The sequence below is a fragment of the Belonocnema kinseyi genome, chromosome 6 (genome assembly GCF_010883055.1).
Source record: "Belonocnema kinseyi isolate 2016_QV_RU_SX_M_011 chromosome 6, B_treatae_v1, whole genome shotgun sequence".
Classification (NCBI taxonomy): Eukaryota; Metazoa; Arthropoda; class Insecta; order Hymenoptera; family Cynipidae; genus Belonocnema; species Belonocnema kinseyi.
This window is the reverse complement of record NC_046662.1, coordinates 16,376,094-16,388,637: the sequence shown is the minus strand read 5'-3', so window position 1 is coordinate 16,388,637 and position 12,544 is coordinate 16,376,094. Positions and strand designations below refer to the sequence as shown.

The 12,544-nt window shown below is 32.8% G+C and overlaps 1 protein-coding gene across 1 annotated transcript in view; it reads right to left on the bottom strand.

Annotated features, from left to right (window-relative positions):
• Positions 1–12,544, bottom strand: part of LOC117175275 (metabotropic glutamate receptor 1-like) — a 173,488-nt gene that overhangs the window by 28,283 nt on the left and 132,661 nt on the right. Inside the window, 2 exon segments of the mRNA XM_033364984.1 lie at positions 837–1,039; positions 3,528–3,663. Of these exon segments, the coding sequence (XP_033220875.1) occupies positions 837–1,039; positions 3,528–3,663 (339 nt within the window).

Here is a 12,544-nt window from a genome sequence, read left to right as displayed (position 1 = left end):
AGGGCGCATACTTTGAATAAAATATTTGTTATCATTCTCTTGAAATAAATGTGTTTTTTTCCTGAAAAAATACCGGTTTCATATGTATACACCTGGTATATTCTGGAAGGCGTTACAAACTTTCGACGTCAAGGCTAATTTTTAATCGGTCATCCGGTCAGTGGTCCGATACTATCCATCGGTACACGGAGAGAAGTTTGATAGAGCCGCTCACTCAACACGTATAATTGTCGCACCAATTACACAGTGAACAGCGCCACTTCTATTTAGTAGCACCAAAGATAATATCTTTGGTAGCACGGCTCCACTGATTCCGGAGAATCATTACCCCGAACAAGCCGAACCGTTTGATTAACAGTATAGTCGATCCATTCTGCACAAGCGGCGCTTGTGGCACAATTCCGCGCTTGCGCAGCTTAGGAAAATATAGCACTCGCATTTCGAAACGGCTGATCTGCGTAAGTACGGGGTAACCAATGCCCTGAATCTGGAGCGAACGCCACACCAAACTGAAGTGCAGCGACCCTCTCACAACTGGCGGAACGGTTTTACCTAAATTCTCTCCGTGTAGCGCAGACAAAATTTATAAACTATAAGTGGCGAAAATATAGTCGGTTACATTCTATTGTCTGGGTCAAAAGAATGTATAAATACAAAAAATGGTTATTTTAAAGTATCCAAATTTGAAAAGTCAATAGAGGTAAATAAGGAAGTTGAAAAAATAAGTTTAATTTCTTTTATTTTACCAATAAATATAATGTTTATGCCTAGAAAGAGGATAAAATTTGGATTCCGGTATGTTTGATGTAATTCGGAAAAATATTAATCAAACTTACTGCGATGTGAGCTAAACTCATTCCAGCAAGGATAAGATAACTGAGCTCACGAGTGCTGGCTTTCACAACAGGTGTATTGTTGTGTCTGATGAATATATGACAGGTGACAAAAGTTGCCATCAGTCCCACAGCACTGGATGTCATTGCGACTACTGCTTCTGCATCCCCCCACGAAATATATTCCTCCGGAATTTTGACACACCCTTTAACAAGATGGAATAAATTTTACTTGCAAATGTACTTTCTTTATTCCATAAAGAAAGTTGAAGGGTCTAAAGTAGGGTGGCACAAAATTTTTTCTTTTTTTTGTCTCATCCCTCTATTTTCTTTCATTTGGTGAAAAAATAAAAACCCGATTTTTTTATAAATTGAAATTTTTTTAACCCGTGGGCCTTAAGGTGCTTCAAATTATTTGGATTTTAAAATAATGCAAAATAGGACTATAAGGATAAATTGTTTCATTTAATACAAAAAAAAATGCATATTTTTCTCTTTTTTTTAAGTAATTAAAAACCGTGGTCCTGAGGCCTTAAGGCGCTTCCTAGGGTTTGATTTTTATTCCACATATTACACATGCATTTCTCCTACAATAATGAATTGTTTGATGTGATATTTTAACCACCTAATCTAAAGGAGTAAATATAATCCCTCACAGAGTAATTTTTCGAAAACTGGTTCTCTTTTTTTTAATTAATTGAAAATATGATGCATTTTATTCGCCTCGGAAGCAGCAAACAGCCACCTTGAGTATACCCATAGTGAACCGAATATTGGAACCATCACTTCACCACGGGTACGCTCATGGTGCCGGTTTCCTCCTTCTCAGGCAAATAAAATGCATCATATTTTCAATAAATTAAAAAAATCCCATTTAAAAAAAAACTCTGAGAGGGGTTGTATTTGGTCCTTTAGATTATGTAGTTAAAACATGACATCAAACGATTCATAAGTTTTGGAGAAAAGTTGTCATTTATAATACATGGACTAAAAACCAAGCCCTAGGAAGAACCTTAAATAGTGCCAGAATGATTAAGACGATTAATTAATGTTGATTTTCGTAAATTTAATCATTGTTCGCCAGTGAATAGAAATGATAGTACCTCACGTTGAAATAAGAAATTGACCAAAAATACTACACGTGCCATAAAAAAAACATTAGGTTTTTTCAAGGACAACCTATCGGGTAGAAACTCTCATAGTTAAGGTTGGGTGTCCGTCAGTTCATCCGTCCGTCCGTCGTACTTTTTTCCAAGGAGGAGAAACGTGAGGAAATTATGGAAAGGAAAGCAGGAGAAATGAGTGGAGGAATTAAGAGGAATTAAGAGGAAGTGAAGGGAATTAAGGGAATGGGATTAGAGGACCTAGACGAAGTTAGGGGTAATAAGGGTGGGGGGAGTAGGGGAAATTATTAGAAGTGAGGTGAGTATGGGAGAGGAAATGGGATCAGCGAAGGGAAGTAGGGGAAGGGAAGTGTCAGTTGGGAAAGCAAAAAGAGGGCGAAATTGCGGAGGTAGAAGTTGTTGAAGAAGCACTTAATTTTAGGAGGGAAAGTAAGGAGAAGTGAGAGGAAATTAAGGAAGGCGAGTAGGGGAAATTGGAGGAAAGGGGGAAGGATAATTAGGGAAAGAGAGGGTCAATGAGGGTATGGAAAGTAGGGGGAATTATTAGAAATGAGAGTGAGTTGAAGAGTGGATGTGTGGACCGGGGAAGGGATGTAGGAGAAGGGAAGTCTCAGCTAGAGAAGTAAGAACAGGCGGAAGTTGTCGAGGAAGAATTTGAGGAAGAAGGCGCTAAATTCTAGGAGAGTGAGGAAGGAAAAGTGATGGGAAATTAGGAAAGGAGAGTAGGGGAAATAAGAGGGAATGAGGGGAGGAAAACTAGAGGAAGTGAGGGATAATGAAGGTATGGCAGGCAGGGGAAATTATTTGAAATGAGCATTTAGTAGGGAAGTAGAAGTGTGAAGCGGGAAAGTGTTTAGGGGAAAGAAAGCGTTAGCTGAGGAAGCGAGAAGAGGGAGAGGTTGTGGATAAAAAAGTTGAGGTTGCAGGCGCTAATTTTTTTCCACCAGTTGTTCTGGATTTAACCACAACAAAATACTAAAAAATAAAATATAAAAAAACAAAAAACAGACATTTTATTTTAAATAAACGACACACGATACGAAAAAAAAGTTGGCCAACAAATGAATATCTACAAATTTTGTATCAATCATTTTTTTATAGACGCGTAGTTTTTGTTTTTTAATCGTTAACAATAAAATAAAAAAATAACATGGGAAAAACGTTTGGATAAAAGACACATGATACGAAAAAATTAATAAACAAATGTTATTGACTCAAAAAGCATGTACATATATTATTAATCGTTGTTTTCAATTAATATTTGTACTTTTTTAAATTATAAAAATATGTAAGTTTCAATATCAATGTATATAATTAATGGGTTTGTCGAATATTTTTAAATATATTTCTTTTTCTTGGTTAAATCAAAAGAAAACCTAAAATTGAATATAATTACTTGAAGAAAGTTAGAAAAAGTGTAATATTATTGAAATGATACATTTTGCAGGGTATCTGTAAATAAAAGTTAATACAAAATTAATAATGAACAGAAATTAATATAATATACATATAATAGAGTTAAAAATAATATAGATAATTTTAGTTAACAAATAATAAATAATTTATTTACCGGTTTTATTTTCATTTGGCCAATATCCACTTTGACAAGGACGGCATTCAGTTTGATTCTCGAGTGAATATGCATTTTCCGCACACGTTGAGCAGAGCCAACAGCATTTTTTCTCTTGGCCACCTGTTTTATACTGCTGTAAAATTCATAAAAAATTCATAGTTTATTAGAAATTAAAAAATGCATTTTTTAAAAACTTTAATATAAAGAGAAAAGTACTTAAATTAAAGTATAACTTTATTAGTTTGGGAAATTCTATGAACTACTTAAAAGCTGGGCCTCTTTTATTTAGTCTATAATTCGTTGATTAGGAAGTTAATAAAATATTAATTAAATTTAGGATAGGGGTCTAAGCTGAATGAAAATCCAACCCTCGTACATATGGATTTGACAGGTTTCAAGAGGTTTTCCAGTGCTTCAACATACTGATAGTACATATCAACTCTAGAATGAACTTCGTTCTACCAAATTAATAGTGATAAATTCGAGAAGATTAAAAAATATTTCGCGGTCGAGATTTTTTTGAAACATTATCAAGTGAACTCAAAACTTCATGGAGATCAAGAATCTTGATTAAAAACTTTCGACATTCTCAACTCGAGATTTCGATTTTTTAAATTTTCGATCTTCATGAAGTTTTAAGTTCACTTGCACATGTTTCGAGAAAATCTCGAATTTGTTTGAAATCATCTCATATGTATCACTATAAATTAAATCATATCAGAATAATTAATTAATTGAATTTTTGTTGTTCTGTGTTTCCCTTAAGATACTAGAAAAATCGACAATAGATCTTTTAGAACTTTTCTCAGAAAAAATTTAATTTAAAATTTTTTTATATTTCATAGCTCCATCTAGTCTGAAAAGACGTTAAGAATATCTGTTATTCTCTAATAATAATACAGATTCCTTGAGCAATTAATTATGTATCATAAAATAAAAAATGAATTCCTGATTTGACGACCGGAAGAGAAAACTGTTTTAGTCGAACAAATTTCAAGCGTTTCTCATTTTAATTCCTCTTCGCTTCAAACTTCTCTTTAAACTTCAAATTTATATGCTTTATGCTAGAAGAAGATAAAAAATTCAATTATTTAACTAATCAGACTGCTATTTAAAAATTAACTTATATCGTGATATAATAAAATATTATATTATAGCAATATCCGACAATTTCCAAATTTTTTTTCTAAATAATTTTTTTTTGTTAAAAAAATCATATTCAGAGGTTCCTTTTTTTTAAAATTAGCAATAGAATAGAAATTAATAATCACTTTTTGAATATCACTTCTGGAAGTCTGTTTTATAAGGTCCCAAAAAAACATCATAGGTAAAAAAATGGGTTTGCGAGTCTTTGACGCTAATTACAATTTTTGCTATTTTTCTAATACAATATTATTTCCAATTCATAAAAAACTACTTCCTGCCAATAGTTAAATGATAAAATAGATTTTTTAAACAATTTATTATTGTTTTTAGCAATTTTCTCTTAGAATGGAGTTAGAAAGCCGCAGTTTTTTCTATATGTTTCAAATTATTTGCAGTATTTCAGTAAGAGTAAAGTGAATATTATTTCAGGTTAACAAACCTAATTGTTCAAACTGATTATTATTATTTATAACTGTTTTATCCTATAGTAATGCTAGATGATTGTGGCTTTTTCTGAAACTTTCGACATTTTGTCAAATTTTCATATAGAACGAGGTAAGAAGTAATGATATTTAACAATCATAATTTTTTAAACAAATAATCGTTTTTTATAACTATGTTTGAATATATTTGTGGGATCAGGTGACGATATACCTGAGAGTGACCCTGACGACTAATTGCTGGTCGGAATATTAATAAATCAATATTCAGGTCCGTTATTAATACTATACTGTTGTATTTTTTAAAATTTTTAACTTTTTGTTCACTTTTTCTTAGTGGGATAATAATTAATTCAAATTAGCAAACATCATTGTTAATACACTTTATTATGGTTTATACCTGTGTCCTCTTAGAGTAATTTCGTTTTCTATTTCCATCATTTTTAACCAATATTTTTGAAAATTTTCAATTTCTAAAGTAAGAATTTCGATTAATTGATCCATTTTTGTCATCTAAAATAGTTTAAGTATAAGGCTTTCAAAATATGTTATTTTCACAAATAGTGTGAGGCACAAGCTCCTACTTTTTTACAAACTGACGATTTTTGATAAGCTGCTTTTAAATTTAGGGAAAAATGTGTCAAAGCAGAGAGGCCTTCAATAATGTTTTCAATATCCTATCATTATTCTCATTTTTTCGCCTACTTTTTTATCTCATATAGATGAAAATATATAAGAATGTAAATTACTCTTCTTTATTTGATAAATTATGAAATAAAAAATACTGGACAAAATATTATTATAATTTTGGAAATCTACATGACAATTTATTATTATTTTTCACGGTAAAAGGCTTTATCTAATGTTGCTTGATCTAATATGTGTCAAACAGAGATTTTCTGCTATATATTCTTTAAACATGAAATTATGCCAGCTTCTCAAGGTAAAATAATATTAACGTACGTGTCTACAAAATTAGGTATCTTTAAAACGTAGAAAATATATGTAATTCGTGGAGCAACATTAACAACATATTAAATTATATAATAATTGAAAGAAGTAAATTTTCCCAATACATATTCTTGTATATTCATAAAAAATTGTATTTATTGAGTGCTCATTAGCTGAATTGAGTTAAAACTTAACATTTCTGTTCAAAATTCACAATAGAATATATTTAATAATCACTTTTTGAAATTCACTCCTAGAAGTCAGTTTTATAAGGTCCCAAAAAAATTCCATGAGTAAAAAAATTGGGTTTGCGAGGTCTTGGATAATAATTTTTTTCATTCTTTTTATAACGTATAGAATTCATGGCAATAAAATCAGGAAACCAACTACCTAAAATTTGAACCAACACCATGAAATTCTGCTAATGTAATTGGACGTTGAATAGGTTTTTAAATTTGATTTTAATCTAATTTAAATTTCTTGATTTTTCTTTTCCTTTTTTAAATTCAAATTGTTTCTAATATATAAAATACTATTTTTTATTGTGAATTAGATATGCATATAAATTTCCAAACTATTAATGACTGTTTTTAGCAAAAATAGTTGCAGTTTTTTAAAATTTTTAACTTTTTGTCCGCTTTTCAATTAGAGTGAAGTAATAATTAATTTTAAGAAAAATATTTGTTCAAGCGATTCATTACTATTGTTAATAACATTCTATTTGCTTGATAATAGAATGTTTTGGTTTTCTGGAATATTTAATCATTTGTCTATACTTCTCTTGAAGTGATTTTAAAATGAATTAAATTTAACAAATTATTATTCTTTATAAATATCTTTTCTTAGATAAGTGCTAACAAGATGCGTTTTTGCTGAAATTTTTAATTTGGCTTTACTTGTTTAGTTATAAGAAAATAATAAATAAATTTCAGAGTCATATTTTAAACAATCTCTTTTTTTGTGAATATATTTCTCTGAAATAAAGTAGATATTTAAAATATTCTTCAAATTTTTTTTATGGGCCATTTTGCGAATATAACTGACAGGCATTTTCCTTCACCTACTCCTAATTATTTAATTCTTTGTTCTTTTCTCTTGTATAATATTGCCTTTTTGTTTAAATTAATTTTTTTTAAATATTGGGAAACGAGAAAAATTTAATTCACTTGAAATCATACAATACTATTTTAAAAAAAAGATTTATTCTGAGGTTCACTTATTATTGTTTCACAGTTAAAATGAATTAATAAGATATAATTATAAATAATGAGAAATTGTTTAAATACGCACGCTTGTTAACTTAAATTATTTATTTCTCTACTAAGTAAAAAAGGGTAAAAAGTTGAAAATTATAGAAAAAACTCCAACTATCTAGCATTAGTGAAGAACAAGATAGTTATAAACAATGATAATTTGTTTTAATTATTATTTTTATTGAATTGCATGAATTATTAACTCACTTCAATTGAATAGTAGACAAATATTTCAAAATTTTAGAAGAAATTGCAACTTTATAGCATTATTCAAATTGAATATATTGAAAATAATAATAAATTGTTTGAGCAATTACTTTTGTTAAATTTAATTAATTATTTCCTTCAGTCTAATTTGTAATCTTACAAAAAGTGGAAAATAGCTAAAATAAATAATAAATTGTTTAACCAATTTACGTAAACATCTAATTATCAGTATACAGTAGGGAATAACATTTACAAAATCGTCTTTTTTTCTTATAGGAAATACGTCCTAAACTTTATAAGGCTTGTGCGAACTGTAAATATCATTTTTTTAAAACAAAAACATATTTTTTGTCTGTATAATTTAAATTACTTTATTCATTTAGCAAGCAACATAATTGCATCAGAAACTGTTCTTACTTTATTTACTTAATTATTTACTTTTCTTCGTTTGATGAATCATTTGAAAGAAGCTTAAAAAAGTATACAAAAATGTTAAATAACGCAATGCTGATTAAAAGTTTTTATGTCACCAATAAACACAAATAAGAGTCATCCGTTTTATGATTTCTATGAAAGGAGGAAATAATTCAAATGTAATAGTATATAATATACAGGAAATATAAGAATATTCATTACTTCTAAAAATTCTGTGTTAATCATTTTTTGCCACATTTAGAAAAAATGAGGTATCTTTGTACTGTGTTCTTAATCCTGGTTGCTACTTTTCATTCAATTGGTAAGTATTGCAAAATTGTATCTTAAAACCAACTAAAAAATGGGTGTTTTGAACATATTCCTAGCATTATTATCTTTTATTTTATTTTTATTATATATTTAAAATCTGAATATACTTCTATTGTGTAATTTGTTGCGTTTACAAAAGTTTAGGGAAAATTATTTCCTTATTATTAAAAAGACTTTATTTAAAATAAAAATTATGTAATGGCGTCCTGGTACGCACCAAAAGTATGGTTTCCAGAAGGATTTTAGATACATGACTTATTTGCATTAATTTAAGACTTTCTACACGGAGAGAAATTTTGTAAGAGTAATTCACGGAACTTCTCCTAGATTTTATCACACCCTTGGCGCGAGAAATAAGATCTCGCTAACATTGCTTTAAAAGCAAAGACCGATGCTTTAAAATCAAAGGTTTCGAGATATCAGTTCTCACGCCAAATGTGCAATAATACCAAGAAGCAGTTCCATGAATTAATATCTTGAAATTTATCTTCGTATATAATTGAAAACAGTTCCCGTGACGTTTGAAAGTACATTTTTTAAACCAACACAATTTTAAGAAAAAAAAACAAATTGTGGAACAGAATGACCATTTTTGAAGAAAGATTATTTAAATACATTAGGAAAATTCTCAGAATGAGAAGGCCTTGCATGCAAAACTACAATGGTATTATATTTAAATCATTTCAGAATTTCAATTTAATAATTATCAAAATAATCTTCAATATTTCTGAAGACATTCAGTTAAAATAAATTTTTTGAATACTTGCTCAAAACAAAAAAATAATAAAATTGCCTTAAAAAAGAAATTACTAAAATGATAGGTGTGTTTGATCACTATGCACAGAGAAAAATTGAACAGAGACTTCCAAGTGATTCTCTAACACTTGGTTTTATGGCTATTATACAAAGCTGCGATCACTGTTTTTTTTTAAGTTGAGGGAGGAGAAGAATAACATTATCACAATATGCATTGTGTCCTTCAACCGGAAAGTTTTCTTTTAGAATCAGTTAATATATTATAGTAATCTTCTCTAAAAAATGTATATTAGGAAAAATGGATAGATAGATAAACGGTTATTTTTCGGCCTGCTGGCCTTAAAAAATTGACTTGCTCACACTTTCATTGTTTTTTTTTTACAGAATTTTCATAAAGTTAACCCTTAAAAATTAAAAAACATCCACACCTTGTCTGTAACATAAGACCGCTCGCTCTTATAGCTTTGCCTCACATTGTCAAACTCTGCCTCCACGGCTAATACCTAAGACTTATCAAATTTTTACAATATTTACATTTACCTTATAACTACTTTCTCTCATATTTACAATCTTTTCTTTTCCGCTCCTCTTCTTCCTTCTCTCGCTTCCTCATCTTGCGCAGTACCCTCTTCACACATGCTACTTCCCTTCTGTTCCCACTTTCATGCATCAACAATTCCTTGCTTATTCCACTCCATTTTACCTCGTCACACTCCTCGAACCAGTGCCCCACTCTTGCATCCCTCTTCCCGCACAATTCAACATCCTCTTCTCTCTAGAGAGCTAAAACCTATTGAAATACTCCACGCGCCCACACCTCATCTTCACAATAAGCTCCTACAATAAGCTCTTAAGCATAGTTCCTGTTAACCCTTCAACCTCTTATTCTTTCCTCCCCTGCTGCCTTCTCTCTATATGCTGTTTTTCTTAACTAAAGTGAACCCTAGAGATAGGGCCCCCCGATATAATCCTTCCGAGAATTGACGCCGCACCGCAAGTAGGAGTAAGAGGAGCTGCGCGGGGTGAGCGGCGGTCGATCAGGCGTGAACAAATAAAAGCGTTTTCTCCAAATGGCCCTCTATCTGGGCAATTCTTCACCTCCTCCAGCCCCAAAACGGACCCAGTCTTAGAGTTTCACTGTATATAATATACCTTCCTTCCTCTTGCGTCATTCTTACTTCATCCATCTGCAGTCCATTTGTTCTGAAATACCTTTCCCTTTCAACCTCCATCTTAACACTCCTACTCCGGTTCTCCTTTTCCCACTAACACACCCTAACCAGCTTAATTCCCCCCTCTGAAAGAAATTTCTCCTCCTATTTACCCGCTCCAATTCTCGTTATAATCCCTAAACTACTTTACATACTTTTTCTGTATCCTATTTACCTCCTCATTTTCCTTTCACTCCACACCTGCTTTCCATAAAATAAGACACTTATCAATAGCGTACCGCACGATTTTTTCCTGCTTCCGAAATCATCTGCGAACAACTTCTCTCCCAGGCCCCACACCTGCCTCATCGCTACATTTGCCCTTCTCACTCTCTCTCTTATACGACCATCAAATCTTTCATTTCTCCGAAACAGGAAGACCAGGGACACAAACTCTTTCACCTCTTGTACCGTCTTTTTCTTCCACTTTCACTCCCCTCCCTTATTCTTTCCAACTTCATTCCTGAACGCCCTATAACCTTGGATTTTTCCGTATTAATTTCGAAGTTATTCTTATCCAGGTATCTTCTGAAACTTTTCATCATCTCCTTTAAAGCCTCCTTGTTCTTGGCTAGCAGTACTATGTCATCTGCCTACGCGGGTGGCCATATCCTAACCCCCTCTACCCTAACTCCTCTTAACATCCGGCCGCTAGCTTACTTTCCATATCCGCGATTTAAATCGCAAAAAGCTTTGGGCTAAGCAGACACAATTGTGTCAATCCCCTATCCTCTCTCCCTATCCCTATCCTCTCTCCACTCTTCCATCGCTTTCCACAACCCCCCCCCCCCCCCCCCCCCCCCCCCCCCCCCCCCCCCCCCTCCCCCTATCCACCGAATGGCAAGCGCCTTTTAGATCTACAAAAGAACGCGTATACTTTCGCAACCTTTTCATCTAATTCTCTATCCACCACGTGCTGCTAGACGTAAATATTGTCGATAGTATTCCTTCCCTCTCTAAAGCCCGCCTGCGTCTCTGTCAATATTCGTTTCCCCTCGATATCCTTCCGCAGCCTATCAGCCAACACAATCGCTTATACTTGGAATGAAAGCTTCTAAGGTGTCCTCTAAGGGTTTACATTTTTCTTACACCTTCCTCCGGTCCTACGACCGGAGGACTCTCCGGAGGAGAACAACTTCCTTGTTAGGCTAGTGTTCACCGCATGGCCTGCCGAGATTCTTCTAGAGTGCGAGGCGAGAATCGAACCCGCAAGCCGACAGAGTGGGTCCAAAGCCTACGCTTTAGCCCCCACGAACATCGTCCCATTTGAGTCGCTCATACTTTGTACGTTGTATTCATTAGCCTAATCCCTATATAATTTTCTTGCCTTTCACTATCCCCTTTGGTTTACAGTATCTGAGGACCTTGAGAAGTCTCAAGACTTCTCAAGGCTTCTTGCAGATCTTTCTTCTTTTTCTGCTCTTCCTCCTTCCCCTTTATTCTACTTTTCACTTCTTATACTTCCTTTTCACCTTTCTTTTTATCTTTGGACATTGCCTACACCACCATGGCTTCACCATGCGTTTCTTCTTTGTTCTAAAAACTTTCTTTGCACACACCCTTTTACTTTATCTTTCAGATCCTCCCATATGTCTTCCACCGATTCCCCTTCAAAGCTTATCTTTCCCAACTTTTCTTGATACTTCTCTATCGCCTCCCTCGTCCAGGTAACCCTCTTGCGTAAGAATCCTTCTTCCCTACCTTGCCTTCCGCCATCCTCCCCTTTTATCCACAATTTTAATCGCTGATGGTCTGATCCTACCCTCCCTTCAACTGCGAATTTCTGTATCTGCTCCCAAACTTGCATACTCGTATTCATGACCACATAGTCCATCTACAATATATGCTTTGCTACCCGAAAAAGCGAATGACATACAAAGTAGAACGGCCAACATTTTACGCCGAGCTCAAGTTCCTTCCTCAAACTTAACAAAAAAAGAAAAAACCGAAATTAAAGAACTCAATCGGAATAAAGATATTATAATACCACCCGCAGATAAAGGAAATACAACATTACATTAATAATGAATAAAGAAGACAACAACAACAAATAGACAGTAAAACAAAAACCCTTCTCAAAGACTCTAAAGTTGACAACCAAAATATGTATAAATTGATACTTACTAATCCCATCTCTCCAAGACTTTACGGGCTCCCAAAAATCCACAAAGATAACATTCCACTCCGACCGATCGTCAGCGCAATAAACTTACAGTCTGTCAAGTTAAAGCGTGGGTGGCTTTACTCGCAGTCGGTAAGGTGTATCGACATGATTTTGGTGTCAAAATATTAAGAAGAGCTCCCTC